General features: G+C 41.3%; 1 protein-coding gene across 3 annotated transcripts in view; it reads left to right on the forward strand.

Moving 5' to 3' along the window:
- The window catches only part of LOC126240414 (EF-hand calcium-binding domain-containing protein 4A-like), a 794,844-nt gene that overhangs the window by 773,236 nt on the left and 2,594 nt on the right, over positions 1–19,014 (forward strand). For all 3 annotated transcript variants that reach the window (XM_049947923.1, XM_049947924.1, XM_049947925.1), the window contains 3 exons: positions 5,000–5,153; positions 13,571–13,670; positions 13,768–13,861. In XM_049947923.1, the coding sequence (XP_049803880.1) occupies positions 5,000–5,153; positions 13,571–13,670; positions 13,768–13,861 (348 nt within the window). The remainder of the gene's footprint in view (positions 1–4,999; positions 5,154–13,570; positions 13,671–13,767; positions 13,862–19,014) is intronic.

The following is a 19,014-nucleotide window of genomic DNA, read 5'->3' on the forward strand; positions in this document are numbered from 1 at the left end:
TCATTTTGTGTTGCCGCAGATGCTCACTGGTAGGTATTTTACGGTTATTGCTGTTTTCAGAGAGTTTTCACCAGTAACATAATTGAACAGTAATGGACCTTTTTGCCTAATTTCGCGCACTATGTTACATTTATTTACGTTCAGGGTCAACTGCGAGTCTTGAACAAATAACGATGCAGCTGTCTCATTGCATTTTGGTACGACGGCTGTCGCTGCCAACTTCTCGTAGACAGCAGCATCGTTTTCATTAGGCCTCTGGAGTTTACGACGCTGTAAACAGTAATAGCCCTATAAAACTCCAGAGATCACCGTTACACCTGTTGATTTCGTCTCACTATAACGTATTGAGTTCTATGGCTTAAGATGCCTATGTGTTATACATGTATGAAGATGCAAACTTGGGGTGAGTTTTAACTTGCAGCCTGAAAATGCACCAACGGAAAAAAATCACATCACTACGAAGGAGTTGTGCGACATAAACGAAATGTGGTAGGCGCGTCTTCCTACGTCTGAAAGATAGTGTCTATTCAAATTACATGCCAGTTGCACGAGGGTCACTTCAAAAGAAATTCACACTTTTTTTTTAAATCAATCTTTTATTCTACATGTTTGAAAGATTTACAGTGTGTAGGTACATCGTTTAGGAACCATATTTTCATTTCTCCACATAATTTCCATCCATATCATATGCCTTACGCCATCTTGGAACCAGCGCCTGTATACCCGCACGGTAAAATTCTGGACCAACCTGTTGGAGTCACTGTTTGGCAGCGTGCACAAGGGAGTCATCATCTTCGAACCTTGTTCCACGAAGAGAGTCTTTCAGTTTCCCAAAGAGATGATAGTCACATGGAGACAGGCCAGGACTGTAACCCGTGTGTTTCAGTGTTGTCCATCCAAGTTTTGTGATCGCTTCCCTGGTTTTTTCACTGACATGTGGCCGTGCATTGTCGTGCAACACCAAAACATCCTGCTTTTGCCGATATGGTCGAACATGACTCAGTCGAGCTCGAAGTTTCTTCAGTGTCGTCACATATGCATCAGAATTTATGGTGGTTCCACTTGGCATAATGTCCACAAGCAAGAGTCCTTCGGAATCGAAAAACGCCGTAGCCATAACTTTTCCAGCAGAAGGTGTGGTTTTGAATTTTTTTTTTCTTGGGTGAATTTGCATGATGCCACTCCATCGATTGCAATTCTTCCAAGAAATTCATCCCCACCATTCTCGTACTGTTCCAAAAGTTCGCTGCATACCGTTTTTCGTGTATCTTTGTGAGCCACTGTCAACATCCTGGGAACCCACCTGATACAAACGTTTTTTAACGCCAACACTTTCAGTATTCTGCAAACACTTCCTTCCCCTATTCGTCTGTGTGTCTCGCCTTTCATCATCTTTGGGAATTGCCATGCCACATACCAACAACAATAAAAGCACAGCTCCATACACGCTCACAAAACTACAGTACGAGATATCTTATCGCCTGGATGTCTGTCGTACGACTGGTGGAGAGCACATTGAATATTTCTGAAAGTTAATTGTAAAAAGTTTCCGAAGGTACACGTAAAAAATGAACGTAATCTCCGCTCACAGGCACTGGCAAGGTAATCGGCACCGACCGAACACCAAGTCATCCTCTGCCAATGTCGGCACTGAACGTAGTATGGACGACGTGACATCAGCATACTGCTGTCCCGGTCGTTGTCAGTTTTCGTGACCTGAAGCCTCTACTATCGGCCAAGTAGCTCCTAAATTGGCATGACATGGTTGTGCGCACACCATTCCAGACATACTGCCAAGGAAAAATCTGTGGCAATACTGGGAATCAAACCTGGGTTCTCCCCATGCAGTCAGCAGCACTAACGAATCAGCTACGGACGCGGACACACGTAAAAGATATAACCTTGGAACTCGAAAGTTTTCGGTGATGATAAGAACTCTTTAGTCCCATACGTTTATTAAAATATGTTTAATGTTTCTATATTCATTCAGGTAAAAGATACAGTCCTGCGAAGTAGGATGATTCTTTTTGAAACAGCCTGTGTCTGTTGAATAAATCCATCTCTGCAACTTCACTGCAACATTTATTTTACTTCAAAGCACAAGACCTTTTTAGATTTCGCGTTTATTTTAGACTGTCTCGACTGTAGACCTAAAAAGTGGTAGTAGTATTACTTCTGTTACATCCGTATATGGCTACATGCTAGTACTCGGCATTAGACATTACCTGTTTTGTATGAATTGGCCCTTTCGATGTTGACGGAAAATCGGACAACGTAAATATACAGCTGAAAAGTTGTGTAGCAAACCAGTATTTGCAACGGATATCAGTTTCCTGTAACTCGCACATAGGAAATCAGACGAGATTAAATTAAGTATAATGATGACATTATAATGATTTCATTGAGCTGCTAATTGTAATCGGAACTCATTGGTCGCAAAACATCCGAAAACTTTAAGTTATGAAGCAAGCGAAACGACTGTGTCATCTCACTGCCTCTCTATATGAGCTACTGTCGCCGACTGAATGTGGCATATTTTTCCTTCTGCGTGTGTGCTGGCTGTGTCCAACACGAAAGTGGTGTGACTGGTCGGTCCAAGACCCGACTATAGAAGTCTGTTTGGGCCACAGGTCGTGAGTATAGACAATTAGTTTTCTCGTAATAATTGACTAAATCGCTTGTGAAGCAAAAAAAAAAAAGGCATAGTTTTTCTGCAGGTGAAGTTATGGTACACATCAAAAAGTCACAGCAAAGGAAGCAGAAAATATGCAACGTTAATGACAGTGCTTTTTTAATAAGATGTCTTGTAATGTCCACTCTCCTAACGTGCTGGTGAAGATGGTGTATTGTGTGTCTAAGGTTTTGACGTTATTCTCTGACGTGTAAACTGTGTGTGGAGTAAAGAGCATAAACTAAAGTGTCGTCACTGCTAATGATATACTGCAGTCGCGGAGCAGCTACATTTGTGAACACCCAGTTACGTCACTATAGTGTGTAGCATTAGATAGCCTATATAAACAGAAATGGAAAAGAGGGTATGGCATCATATGGATAAGTTCGGCCGCCAAGTGCAAGTCATATTGCAGTCGACGCCACACTGGGCGACATGTATGCCGGTGATGAGGATGAAATTATGATGAGGACAACACAACACCCAGTCGCCGAGCATAGAAAATCTCCAGCCCTGCCGGGAATCGAACTCGGTCCCGTTTGTATGGGAGACTAACACGTTACCACCCAGCTAAGCAGGCGGACACTATACAAACAGAGAGAAGGTGGAGAGATATGAAGCCGCACGTGATTGATTCATTAGCTGGTGATCCATATTTGGTCCTTCAGTCTCTTTTGATTTTTATGTTCACGGAGCTTTTCACTGATGCAATATTTTGTTCAAGACCTGTGGAAACGGATCCAGTGTATATGAGTTATTTTCGAATTCATCTTGCGCACGGTATGTGTTTGCTCTTTACTCGGATGGATTTTACGCCTGTGAGCGTAAATATGAACTTTTGTCTAAGGTGATGTTAGAGACTGGTCTTGGCCAATTCCCTTCTTACTTACAGGATTTGCACAACAACTAGTGGACATCAGTACGCTAAAGCAGTACGATGCAGTTCTTAAAAAGACAGTGAAGGATTGGAAATGAGTGATGAATCACATTAGAGCCTGTGTTTAGTTTGGTTGATTGCCTGGAGAACGTTACCTGCCATCATGTGTAGTGCCGACAGTGGAGTACGGAGTATGTATAGTGATAGGGTATAGAGGTGTATTTTGGCCAGTCGAGTGTGGTCCCGTTACTGCGCTAAAGCAAACACCAAATGCGGAAAGATATGAACACATTTTACAGCAGTTTCTACGGTATACAGTATAGATGGTGGTGGTGGTTAGTGTTTAACGTCCCGTCGACAACGAGGTCATTAGAGACGGAGCGCAAGCTCGGGTTAGGGAAGGATTGGGAAGGAAATCGGCCGTGTCCTTTCAAAGGAACCATCCCGGTATTTGCCTGAAACGATTTAGGGAAATCGCGGAAAACCTAAATCAGGATGGCTGGAGACGGGATTGAACCGTCGTCCTCCCGAATGCGAGTCCAGTGTGCTAACCACTGCGCCACCTCGCTCGGTATACAGTATAGAAACAACGCGGAGACGATGATTGCATTATCATGACAATGCACACTGTCGATGGTTGTTCAGCATGACAATGCACCATGACATAAAGCAGCATCTGTGAGCAATGGGTTTTGGGCAACAGCATTTCTGCAGTGGACTGACCTGCTCATAGCCTCGATAAGACCTCACTGGGCCAGCTTTTGGCACAACGTAGAACATCGACTTCACTTCAGACCAGCAGCGAGCGACACCTCGTCAAGTTTCGATTGTTGGGGAAGTACGACCTGCCATTCTTCCACTTCACTTCTCACTGAAAGCGATCGCATCAGAGTTCAATCCGTCATAAAGGCGAATGGTAGCCACATGCCGTATTAATGTGTGCTAGTAGGTGTGTCTGGATACTTCTGATCAGATAGAAAAAAAAAGGTTTGACAGCTGCAGAAAGCATCTCAGGTGCCGTTATATTCAAAACTGTGCCACCACGTAGAATTTGTAGTTCAAATGGTTCAAATGGCTCTGAGCACTATGGGACTTAACTACTGAGGTCACCAGTCCCCTAGAACTTAGAACTACTTAAACCTAGCTAACCTAAGGACATGACACACATCCATGCCCGAGGCAGGATTCGAACCTCCGACCATAGCGGTCGCGCGGTTCCAGACTGTAGCGCCTAGAACCCTCGGCCACCTCGGCCGTCAGAATGTGTAGTAGCAGCTGACGGTACCACTGCAGTGTCACTCGAGTTCTGGCGCCACTGAAGTTGCGTGTGTGTGAGCGGCGCTTTAAAACGACTACGAGTAGTGTTTCAGGTTTGCGTATACTTACCTTTTGTGTCAAGGAGGTGGTGTGGAGTTTTTTTAGGTTTGTGTGTGGGGCTTTTTTGCGCGCAGGAGGAGCTGGAGCAGCGACTGCAGGCGCAGCGGGAGGAGACGGCGCGGCTGCAGCGCGTGGCGGAGGGTGCGAGGCGCCAGGGGTCGCGCCACCGGCAGCAGCACGTGGCCACGGGCTTCCGGCTCGCCTGGGCGCTGCTGCTCGAGCAGCAAGGTAGGCGCGCCGCCGCTGAGACAGCCCTGTCACACCTCGGCAGCAGCAGCTGCAGCATCCTGCTTCATGCCGGCAGGAGCACTGCACACACATTTTATACTCGTTTCTCACTCAGGGTAGGCAAAACAACACTAGCTTGGAACATTCGAGGGGCGTTCCATAACATGATGCAAAGCATTTTTTTCGTCCGGTTTCTATGGAAAAAGTACGTAAATTCTGTCGGACATCGTGGAATATTACTGATCCTCACCTCCCCCTCCCTTCCTCTGTCCTATTCCTGGGCTCCCTCTCCCTCCCTTCCATCCTGTTTTTCCCCGACTACCCTCTCTTTGCCTCCCTTCTCTCCCCCGAGTCCTTTTGCGGTTCCCTCCTCTGCCTTTCCCCATTCCCTCTCGCGTCTGTCCTGCCCCCCCCCCCCCTTATGAGCCCTCACCCTCCGTCGTCGTCCCCCCTTATGAGTACTTTCCTTCCGTCGGTTCCCCCCCCCCCCCCCACAATTCGTTTTTCTTCTCCTCCCCCCTTTTTTTCTCCCCCTCATCTGTCCAGGTCTCCCCCCCCCCCCCCAAATCTGCCCTTGGCTGTGGTGTGTCATCTTCGAGCTGACTTCTTAGTGCAGTGATTGTTAAGTGTTGTGCGTTTTTTCCAAAGTGTTGCGAACGGACATAATACTGTCGCTGGGTGTGATTTTTATATCTCTTGCAAACAGAAACCAGACTGTCGCCATGTTTTCTTAATTGTCTGTCTACTGTGTTACCTGTCTCCTTCCTGTGTATTTTCTTAGCATCGCCCACCCATTTGTTTTACGTTTTAACTTTCCACAATTTTACGCCGTTTTACAATTTAAGTCGCCGTTTTATCGCCTGCTTTTATTGTTTCTTTTCTTCTTATGTTTTAACAAATTCTGTAGGCTGAAGAGCAGCGTACTAAGCTGCAGCCAGTCCTCCCCCTACGGGGGAAAACGAAATTCAACAAAGGAAAAAAAAGTGTAATATTAGCGCTTCAGTTCATATAGTTTCATGAAGTTCCGATAGATGGCCGCAATATATGTAGCTTTCAAAATGGCGTCTGTAGCGGAGGGGACTTCTAAGCAGAAAGCTGTCATTGAGTTTCTTTTGGCGGAGAACCAGAGCATTGCATACATTCATAGGCGCGTACAGAATGTACTGAATAAAAGCAAGGTGAGTCGTTGGGCAAGGCGTCTGTCATCATCGCAACCTGTCAGATGTCTCTCGTGACGGCCGGCCACACCCAACAGTGTGTTCGTCGCCACAAAACTGCAGACGATCGTTCCCTTCTTCATGACTGCGGATCACCTCACGCAAGTCTACACAAGCGACAGGTGCTCAAAAAACTCCATTGGACTGTACTTCCTCATCCACCCACCCTACAGCCCAGATCTCGCACCTTCCGACTTCTGTCTGTTTGGCCCAATGAAGAACGCACTCCACGGGAAGCAGGGCGTGGATGATGGCGAGGTCACTGGTACAAGTTGTTGGCTCCGATATCGACCAGTGGAGTCGTACCATGCGGACATCCAGGCCCTCCCTAAAAGGTGGCTTAAGGCCGTCGCAGTAAACGGAGATAATGTTTAAAAATAGGATTTTGTAGCCAAAAGTATGGGGAATAATAATGGTGTATTGAAATCCTGAATAAAACTGACCTGTATTGGGAAAAAAGTATTTCATGTTTTCAGAAATTACTGCAACCAGTCGCCTTTTATGTAGATGTATTTTATTTAACCATGACCGGTTTCGAGCTGCCTAGCAACTCATCATCAGATGGTGTATACATTTAGTGCTTTTTTGTACCCATTGTGTGGGTGGTTGAGTATCTGTGGAAATAAGTCTTTTTGCAGGTATATATATATCTCTTTTAGGACGTATTTTTGAAACCATTGTGTCTTGTTTTTCACAATTTCACAAGTTAAAACTTTCACTAGATGTATATTACTTTTATGAGGCACTGTTGGAAACATATATCTCGTTTTTCGTAAACATCGCTGAACACACTTAGCCACAGATACGAATACAGGATTTACACATTATAAACAAACCAAAGATTGCAATCTTTGGTTTGTTTATAATGTGTAAATCCTGTATTCGTATCTGTGGCTAAGTGTGTTCAGCGATGTTTACGAAAAACGAGATATATGTTTCCAACAGTGCCTCATAAAAGTAATATACATCTAGTGAAAGTTTTAACTTGTGAAATTGTGAAAAACAAGACACAATGGTTTCAAAAATACGTCCTAAAAGAGATATATATACCTGCAAAAAGACTTATTTCCACAGATACTCAACCACCCACACAATGGGTACAAAAAAGCACTAAATGTATACACCATCTGATGATGAGTTGCTAGGCAGCTCGAAACCGGTCATGGTTAAATAAAATACATCTACATAAAAGGCGACTGGTTGCAGTAATTTCTGAAAACCTGTTCACACCACAGTCGCAGTGCTCCACATCCACAATGGATAAAAGTCTTAAAAGTATTTCATTACTTACTGAAAGCCCCTCGTATTCAACGCACTCTAAGAGACAATCCAACATGTCACCCGCACCCCGGGCGTATGATATAAGCTGCGTTGCCTGTCTTACAGCGCGAAAAATGTATTCCGGGCTAGTTTTATTTTACTCGCTGTATACATGGGATGTCCGAGGAGGATATGATGGGAAAGATCATTCGAAGCAAAGGAGTCCAGTAAACATGGGCTCTTAAATGCATACCTTAAGAGCTGTGAACACTTGTTCAGTAGAAGAGATGTGGTCCACAGTGTCGAAGATGAACAACTGCTCATGTCTCTTAAGCTTTGCACTTCAGAGCAAGTGTTTGTTGGAGATATTTTCTTGTTTTGCTCTATACTGCCACCTCTCAAACCATGGAAGGAAAGAGCCTGCAGTGGGGAAGATTTGTTTCATAGTGCCGAAGATCAAGAAATGATCATAGGTCTTGAGGAATGCAGTTTAGAGCCCATGTTTACTAGAATGTTTTGCTTCGAATGATCGTTCCTGTCATATCCGTGAGTATTCACCATTCCTCCTCGGACACCCTGCGGAACTAAATGGCCGAGAATAACCTAGTCCAAGTTCCAGGTCGCCAGTGCAATGGCTTCCAGGAGGAACAGAAGTTTGATTTTCAGTATTTCTAATAATGATCGAATTTGAAAAAAATTAAATACTGTTATTATCAGGTAATTAAGAACTATAATCTGAAATTAAAGGTTCAACACAAGAAGTCAAGTATTAAAGTTAGAAACTGTTTACATGTCTTGAGTAGCGTGTCGTGGCTTACAAATTAACCAGATTATATCCATCAAGTATTTGAGAATAAGAGTACTTCACATTTCTAGCAAGCTTTACGCGTAATTTAAAACTTGTCCGGAACGTTTTCTTGCCGACACCTACTAGAAAATTGTGAAAGAAAAAAAAGTATGGTTTAGAATATTTCCGCAGTTCATACAGTAGAACTTATGCATCAGCCATGACATTTATATTTAATATGTCTTTACTACTAAACACTTTGCAGACAGCATCCACATATACCGCTGAACACATCCGCAACATTACATCACAGTGCGACACATGGATTAGGAGATGTTGTTGTTGTTGTGGTCTTCAGTCCTGAGACTGGTTTGATGCAGCTCTCCATGCTACTCTATCCTGTGCAAGCATCTTCATCTCCCAGTACCTACTGCGACCTACATCCTTCTGAATCTGCTTGGTGTATGTATCTCTTGGTCTCCCCCTACGATTTTTACCCTCCACGCTGCCCTCCAATACTAAATTGGTGATCCCTTGATGCCTCAGAACATGTCCTACCAACCGATCCCTTCTTCTGGTCAAGTTGTGCCACAAACTCCTCTTCTCCCCAATCCTATTCAGTACCTCCTCATTAGTTATGTGATCTACCCATCTAATCTTCAGCATTCTTCTGTAGCACCACATTTCGAAAGCTTCTATTCTCTTCTTGTCCAAACTATTTATCGTCCATGTTTCACTTCCATACATTACTACACTCCATACAAATACTTTCAGAAAAGACTTCCTGACACTTAAATCTATACTCGATGTTAACAAATTTCTCTTCTTCAGAAACGCTTTCCTTGCCATTGCCAGTCTACATTTTATATCCTCTCTACTTCGACCATCATCAGTTACTTTGCTCCCCAAATAGCAAAACTCCTTTACTACTTTAAGTGTCTCGTTTCCTAATCTAATACACTCAACATCACCCGACTTAATTCGACTACATTCCATTATCCTCGTTTTGCTTTTGTTGATGTTCATCTTATATCCTCCCTTCAAGACACCATCCATTCCGTTCAACTGCTCTTCCAAGTCCTTTGCTGTCTCTGACAGAATTACAATGTCATCGCCGAACCTGAAAGTTTTTATTTCTTCTCCATGGATTTTAATACCTCCTCCGAATTTTTCTTTTGTTTCCTTTACTGCTTGTTCAATATACAGATTGAATAACATCGGGGAGAGGCTACAACCTTGTTTTACTCCCTTCCCAACCACTGCTTCCCTTTCATGTCCCTCGACTCATAACTGCCATCTGGTTTCTGTACAAATTGTAAATAGCCTTTCGCTCCCTGTATTTTACCCCTGCCACCTTTAGAATTTGAAAGAGAGTATTCCAGTCAACATTGTCAAAAGCTTTCTCTAAGTCTACAAATGCTAGAAACGTAGGTTTGCCTTTCCTTAATCTTTCTTCTAAGATAAGTCGTAAGGTCAGTATTGCCTCACGTGTGCCAGTATTTCTACGGAATCCAAACTGATCTTCCCCGAGATCGGCTTCTACTAGTTTTTCCATTCGTCTGTAAAGAATTCGTGTTAGTATTTTGCAGCTGTGGCTTATTAAACTGATTGTTCGGTAATTCTCACATCTGTCAACACCTGCTTTCTTTGGGATTGGAATTATTATATTCTTCTTGAAGTCTGAGGGTATTTCGCCTGTTTCATACATCTTGCTCACCAGATGGTAGAGTTTTGTCAGGACTGGCTCTCCCAAGGCCGTCAGTAGTTCCAATGGAATGTTGTCTACTCCGGGGGCCTTGTTTCGACTCAGGTCTTTCAGTGCTCTGTCAAACTCTTCACGCAGTATCTTATCTCCCATTTCATCTTCATTTACATCCTCTTCCATTTCCATAATATTGTCCTCAAGTACATCGCCCTTGTATAAACCCTCTATATACTCCTTCCACCTTTCTGCCTTCCCTTCTTTGCTTAGAACTGGTTTGCCATCTGAGCTCTTGATATTCATACAAGTGGTTTTCTTCTCTCCAAAGGTCTCTTTAATTTTCCTGTAGGCAGTATCTATCTTACCCCTAGTGAGATAAGCCTCTACATCCTTACATTTGTCCTCTAGCCATCCCTGCTTAGCCATTTTGCACTTCCTGTCGATCTCATTTTTGAGACGTTTGTATTCCTTTTTGCCTGCTTCATTTACTGCATTTTTATATTTTCTCCTTTCATCAATTAAATTCAATATTTCTTCTGTTACCCAAGGATTTCTATTAGCCCTCGTCTTTTTACCTACTTGATCCTCTGCTGCCTTCACTACTTCATCCCTGAAAGCTACCCATTCTTCTTCTACTGTATTTCTTTCCCCCATTCCTGTCAATTGTTCCCTTATGCTCTCCCTGAAACTCTGTACAACCTCTGGTTCTTTCAGTTTATCCAGGTCCCATCTCCTTAAATTCCCACCATTTTGCAGTTTCTTCAGTTTTAATCTACAGGTCATAACCAATAGATTGTGGTCAGAGTCCACATCTGCCCCTGGAAATGTCTTACAATTTAAAACCTGGTTCCTAAATCTCTGTCTTACCATTATATAATCTAGGAGATACGAAGTTATAAACATTGAACGATACGAACAACTACTTTTTCTTAAAACGGAGCATAAATTACGCACCTGTTTGTCAACAAGGTCTTACATGAGCACATAAAAGGGTTAACACCTTTTCAGCTTACCAGTTTGGTTATGAAGTTTTCATTAGTCCTTGGATGAATAATCCGAAATTAACAAAACCAGTTAATGTTTTACGTCTTCAACGATCAAGAATTTGTATGCTTGACAGCAGATGTTTAACGCATTAAGTTATTTGTAATCAGACGTTTGAAGCTGTTTTATGTGTGGGAATTCGATTCTTTAAAGCATCGAAAGTTGCGGAAGGGTTTACTGCTACCATCTCTGAATGCAAACAAGCTGGGTTCGTGATCATTTTTCAACTTGCCAGCAGTTTCCATCATTAACTCCTGACGAATTCCTGAACACCGTAACATCCTCTTAACAATCTTGTGCTTTTACCTCCCCCCTCCACCCTCTCTCTCTCTCTCTCTCTCTCTCTCTCTCTCTCTCTCTCTCGCTCAAGCACACGCACGCACACATGCACACACACACAATTTATTCACTCTCTCTAATTAATTAATTTCGCTATTGATCCGACTCTGTCTTCCATTTTTTCCCCTCTTGTGCTAATATTTTCCTCTTAACTGTGCCAGTATACTCAACCTTTATATTCTGCTCTTTTTGGTTTGTCCGTCCGTAAGCCACATTCTGAACCGTGCTGTCCATTCCTTTTAAGAAATGTAAGTATTCCTTACTTTTCGCCTCACATGTCACGTATAGTCTCCAATAATGTATTTCCTCTTGCTGTATTATTTTCCTCCTTAAATTTTATTCCACTTTTCTCATCACTTTTTAACATTATGTGATTGCCTTATCATTTTGAATCATTCACTAATCGTCCGGCCCCGGTAGCTGAGTGGTCAGCGTGACAGTATGTCAATCCTAAGGTCCCGGTTTCGATTCCCGGCTGGGTCGGAGATTTTCTCCGCTCAGGGACTGGGTGTTGTGTTGTCCTCATCATCATCATTTCATCCCCATCGACGCGCAGGTCGCCGAAGTGGCGTCAAACCGAAAGACCTGCACCAGGCGAACGGTCTACCCGACGGGAGGCCCTAGCCACACGACATTTCATTCACTAATCGAGCAGTCGCTCGGCAGCAACTACAATTATCAAATAAAGTTGCGAGAATGTAAAAGGTGAACGACCTGTGACGTAACGTGTTGATTGTCGAAGCTCCGTCAGAGACGCAGTGAGTTACTGACTTTGAAAACTGCGGCGCGAAAAACGGACAGAAGAAGAACACTTTTACACATTCTTTTGATGTACGAGATATTCTCGATGAACAGTTACTCAGTTACTCATTTTCTCTTGTCTCTTGTAACTCGTATCGGACGCGCATGTCTTGCCGCCGTATTATTATTGTTAAAAATATTATTTTAGTGTAAAGTGAAAGTGCAATACTAAAAGTGCAATACTACATAGCAGTAGATTTATTATGCGACGTGAAAACGTCAAAGGAATTATTCTCATTACGAGAAGAGAAGTGCCAGTCAAAACGGCATCCGTGTTAAATCCATCATTGCAGTGTAAGTTCATCTATTGATTGCCATAAATTCAGAGTTAAATGGAACTGGTGTATGGACTATTTATTTAGTATAGAATCTATGTCTCACTCCTTCATGAAGTTATTTAATTTTCTTTAAGTTTCTGCCAAATAGAGAGTTCACAGTAACGAATTCTTTCGTCGAAATCTGACGGAAGTTGCATGCGGCGAAGTATTTTCTCCGCGCCATATTCTACTGGTAAATACGTGAAAACTATGGTCCCTTAGGAAATTCATATTGAGCTATCCAAAAATAATTATATTTTGAATAGGCATTTACTCTCCTCTGCAATGCAACTTCCGACTGATCAGACGATCCAACAAGAAACAGCCACACACGGTCGGCGTTCGCAAATATATTTCCACCGCTGATTATAGCTATATGTTACAGCAAAAAAGTAAACATATTCCTATAATTAGCGACTACGAACGGGGACATTTATAACTGTATGTTTATGTATACACATTACGTAAACATATCGTTATAACTTCTTCGGCATACATGCTGAATGACAGTGGCTATTAATGGGAAATCTCCGTAAACCCTTCTGCTTGCTTTATTTCCGTTTTTATTGTTTCTACTTGCGTTTTGTGTGTATATCGAATATATTAGTCTGTCGCTACGCTTTGGCCCCTCTTTTCAAAAGATGTTTGAACGCATTATGCCTTATTATATTGCCAAAAGCCTTCTTTAGTTCTACAAATTTTAGTGAGATATTGCTATTTTTTCTACAATCTCCCCTCTATTTTCTGTATATAAGTGGGCTGCATAAAAACTTAATACAGTGCAGTAACAATATTGTCCATGTTTTAATTAGTAGGAGATCTTGAATTACTGTCCCAGACATTTACCTCGTCAGTAATACGATGTCATTTAATATGGAGAAAGATTAAATGCTCTATTACTCGCCTTTCGGAGTAACTCCTCCACTCAGCGGCGCCACTGAACGTTGCAGGGCTGGTGCAGCAGCTGCAGATGGTCAGGGGAATGGCGGACACCCTTACCTCCTGCCGAGATCAGCAGACCACGTCTGAGGAGCGCCTCTCCAGCTCCAGGTAACTCGCAGACACCACCAACTCGCTCCATGCAACTCACCTCCTCTGCCTCTAGCCTGTCTGTCTAAATGTCTAAAATACTTCGTTCATTTTTCAGAAAGACGAGTCTTTCACAATCACGGTCACAACAGACGAGTATGTTAAGCGTCGGCTCCCTCGATGACTACGAGTATGACGAGGAGTTTTACAAGGTAAGTCAGCTTCTTTTCGGAACTGAATCTGCTAACGGGGCAACAATTCTCCACGCTTACACAAATTTAATCTCACCTGTACTCTATGTTGCTGACGCAACATTAATTTCAGTCTCACGCAAATTCTACCACTCCTTCGAAATGCTCAAATCAGATGAACACCACTTCATCTTCTGTATGCACATGGCCATTGACTCGCAGGTCTTCCATAACTGAAAAGTAGACTAATCATAAAGAAATCACTGAAATACTTGCCTCTTCAACATTCATTCACATGTCTGCTCAGTGAGTGCAAAATAACCTTTATAGAAGAGTTCTCTCAGCAGCTCGAAGAAAACGATTTATTGACATGTAGTCAGCACCAATTCAGAAAATATCGTTCTTGCGAAACACAATTAGCCCTTTATACTCATGAACTAATGTGCTATCGACAGCGGATGTCAAATTGACTCCATATTTTTATATTTCCAGAACGCTTTCGACACCGTTCCTCAAAAGCGTCTTCTAACCAAACTGCGTGCCTATGGAATGTTGCCTCAGTTCTGCGACTGGATTCGTGATTTCCTGTCAGAAAGGTCACAGTTCGTGGTAATAGACGGAAAGTCATCGAGTAAAACAGAAATAATATACGTCGTTCCCCAAGAAAGTGTTATGGGCCCTCTATTGTTCCTGATCTATATTAACGAAATAGGAGACAATCTGACTAGCCGTCTTAGATTGTTTGCAGATGATGTTGTCATTTACCTACTTGTAAAGTCATCAGATGATCAAAACGAATTGCAAAATGATTTAGATGGTTTATGTGTATGGTGCAGAAAGTGGCAATTGACACTGAACAAGGAAAAGTGTGAAGTTATTCACATTAGTACTAAAAGAAATCAGCTAAATTTCGGTTACGCAATAAGCCACACAAATCTGAAGGCTGTACATTCAATTAAATACTTAGGGATTACAGTTACAAATACCGTAAATTGGAACTATCACATGGATAATTTTGTGGGTAGAGCCAGCCAAAGACTGTGATTCATTGGCAGGTCTACTAAAGAGACTGCTTACACCACACCTGTCCGCCCTATTCCAGAGTAGTACTATGCGGTGTGGGATCCGCATCAGGTGGGACTGACGGTTGACATCGGAAAAGTACAAATAGGGGCAGCTCGTTTTGTATTATCGCACGGTATGGGAGATAGTGCCACAGACATGATACGTGAACTGGAGTGGCTATCATTAATACAAAGGGTTTTTCGTTGCGGCGGGATCTTCTCATGAAATTTCAATCACCAATTTTCTCCTCTGATTGCGAAAACATTCTGTTGGCAACCATCTACATAGGGAGAAATGATCATCACGATAAAATAAGAGAAATCAGGGCTCCCACGGAATAATTTAATTGCTCGTTTTTCCCGTGTGCCGTTCGAGAGTGGAACGGTAGAGAGACAGCTTGTAGGTGGTTCATTGAACCGTCTGCCAGGCATTTTATTGTGAGTAGCAGAGTAATGATGTAGATGTAGATTTGTGGATGACACGTTGCGTCTAATAACATCAATGTTCTTTTCTGTGCCCCTCCCATCAATCAGATGAGGGAAATTATCTTTCACTTTTCTGGTTAAATATACTTCCATCGAGAACATACAGATGAACTACGGTTTAGTTTAAAAACTACTTAAACTTCTGCTTAGTTTCAAATTTAATTGAATATAATTGACTAATATTTTATGAGTAGCTTTATTACTCAGTTCCTCCATGTTCATCCACATATAATGCATTTATTTCTACACATCCTCTGCTAATATTCTTGCATATGACACATACATCGTAAGACTACATCAACAGTAAAGATAAAAACAGCTCGTTTCACTGGTAGCATCTGATTTCTTGAACATGTATGACACAGTATCAATATTATTGATTTTTTGCTGGCATATGTAATAAATGTGAGAAAATTTAAAACTGCAGCCAATGTATTTTCTCCACATGTATTTGGGCACTGGAGGAATCTGTAAAAGGAAGCATTACATAAGCCATTTAGGAGCAGTGCTTGAAAACACAAATGATGAAAATGACAAAGGCACTCCATGGATCATCTATTCAGGGTAGATTTGATGCTCATCGTTCTTTGACATGTGCTTTTATGACTGACCTGCTGACAGAAATGTCAGAGGGAAAATAACATAATTAATGTCACTCTGAGAATTTTGTAGTTGATCTATTTACCTATATTGTGTTTAGTGATTATAATATATATGAGAGTGAAATACAACAATGTGGAGCAGGTTATGGGCAAGTTAATTGAAAGAAAAGTATGACATGGAAGCTTCATTCTAGGAGCACATGTTCATCAGAACAAGTGTGTCAACTAACCTAGAGGATTCATTTTAATAGTTTTCTGTGAACATGCTCTTCAATGGAGCTGCAGAACTCCACTGCATCACCCATGAAACGTGGAATATGCTGTTGTGAGTTACTGAACATGTGTGTACCTGTGCATTTGATTCTGATAGGAAGCCTCAGTAGAGGCTGTTTTGAGTTCCACTTTTCTACAAGTTTTCACTGTTTTTTTGATAAACTACAAATACTAGTGATGAAAAGGGCATTAATAAATATCTGTATGTCTTGTGTAGCAGTTGCCATACTACTCATTTTTTAACATTATCTGCAGTTGTAGAATTAACACAAGTTATACAACTTAAGAACACCCTTCTGTATTCTTATACAAGTATTCTTGTATACTGACTTCCTTACAAAATTATTCAGCAGCTCAGTAATGGATCGAAATAACCAGAATAAACTAGTTTCTTTACTCAAAATCTGTTTATAGCAAACAGAGATTAAATAAGATGCCTCATTAATTACAGAGTGTGGGGTTTCTAATAACATGTGAGTTTTAACTGTACTCCCACTTAATAATTCCTGCATCTTGTACTTCATTGCTAAAGAATCCTATGTGACGTACATTGTAAAAGAAGGCTATTTACAACATGTTCATAGAAAACTACAGAATTTAATATTCTGAATATTGTCAACCTGCAGTGAGAATTCTTTTCCCTTGAACCATCTGTTGACTTTTCAAATATGACATTGTCTCTCTTTGCAGTGAGAGAACTGGTACTACTTCTTGCACCTATATTGTGTCCTTGGCAAACAGGACAAGAATTATGTCCTCTAACAATGCATGTACTACTACTTCTTGTACCTATATTGTGTCCTTGGCAAGCACAACAAGAATTATACCCTCTAACAATGTGTGTCATTTAACATTTGCACACATCAGAAGAGCGCAGGACCAAAAACAGCTACAGTCGCAGGTTCGAATCCTGCCTTGGGCATGGATGTGTGTGATGTCCTTAGGTTAGTTAGGTTTAAGTTGTTCTAAGTTCTAGGGGACTGATTACCTTAGATGTTAAGTCCCATAGTGCTCAGAGCCATTTGAACCAAAAATAGCACTAATCTGACTGCTTGCAATTTTGATTACCTGTTGCTATGTGATGTAAATGGAATTGCTGTCTGTCATGTAAATAGCAAAAACCATGAAACTTGAAGTGTTACCCATATCACAAATCATTCATTATGATAATACTCTCTGATGTACTGATTGTAGCATATTATCTGTTCAATTAAAAATATCCTGTCCGATTGACAGTTGTGTCTGAAATCCACACTGCTTGTTGATGAGGATGTTATTCTTATAAGAATAAATAAATGCATTTGGCTGCATAAATAATGTGATCTTTTTAAGTAAAGTTTAATATTATGGTGCCAGAGGAATAACTGTGCACGGAGGACAACTGAAGTCAGTAGGTCATTTGCCCCATGTTGAGCTGTCAGTCTTCATTCTGCTTTGTTGACAGATAATATGAATGTTGCAATAAATAGCAAATAAGTTATAGCTCTAAAAGTAGCTGTTAAGGATGTTTCATGGACATCAATACATGGATTCTAGCCAATTCTGTGTCCAAGAACTTCAGAATAGACATACTAAATGCTATTCAAGACCTGAGAGAGGTCTCTCTCTACCACATGTCTAAGATATTGTGACAAGCAGACAAATGAAGTTGATAGTGTTCATGTTGGGATTATAACTTGATGAATACAGATGGGAGAAGCATCCAGAGGTCTACTGAGAATCCTAAACAAACCTTTATTTACAATACAGATGTTGTTAGACGTACATGACAGAAAAAATTCTGGAAAATTTTGATTGATTTGATTCCATGATGTCATGCTGGATCAACTTCTGGGCCAGGCTACAGTTTCCTTAGTCCAAAAGTGGATACTATGAACTGTCTATGATGTGAATTGAAGAATGTCCTGCAGAGGCTTGCTCAGAGAATTGCAAATTGTTACTGAAATTTTGCAAAATATATTTAGATGTGAATGAAACATGTCATAAATAAAATATCATATTTTCATATCAGTAGTCCAGTTCATGGAATCAACACCAGAAATGTGAATAACCATGAAAACATTAAAGGTCACTTGCTTCATCCCAAAAATTTGTCTATGATCCAGGAAGAAATATTTTCAATAACTTCCTAACAGTCACAAGAATTTAGCTACTGCTAAAGTACAGTTTTAGTGAAGCCTAAAAGAATGTATTGATGGCCAACTCCTGATTCGATGAATATCTTTGTTGAACTAGATGACATACTGTACATTGTTAAAATTAACAAATAACCTGAGCATTGCATCAATTACGACTTATGCACATCTTCAGTGCAGTAATGCCATCTGTATAAGCAAATGTAAAATTATGCTTTGTACATCAATGTGTACATATTTACATGTTTGTGAAAAGTTTAATAACAAATTTTAAATGGAAATATCTTTCAGATTTTTTACTTTCTTGGGTACCATTTAGGATGTACAGAAGGAACATTTTGCTTTTTATAAGCTGTGTTTCATCATTGAGGATCTTCTCAGTATGAATCTAAGGACTGAAAAATGCATATTGAACCTGTCTGTTGAGTGGCTTCTTTGGGTGTGGTAACCCTGAGTTCAGTCCTTGATAGGGGCAAAGATTTTTCATTCCATTCCTTCCAGTATGGCCCCAGGTCTACTGAGTCAGCTATCAAATGAGTACCAGAGGTATTTCCCAGGGCTGAAAGGCAGCTGGGGCACTCGATTTGCCACCCACAACCTCGTAGTACTGTGGC

Source organism: Schistocerca nitens, chromosome 1, assembly GCF_023898315.1.
Source record: "Schistocerca nitens isolate TAMUIC-IGC-003100 chromosome 1, iqSchNite1.1, whole genome shotgun sequence".
Classification (NCBI taxonomy): Eukaryota; Metazoa; Arthropoda; class Insecta; order Orthoptera; family Acrididae; genus Schistocerca; species Schistocerca nitens.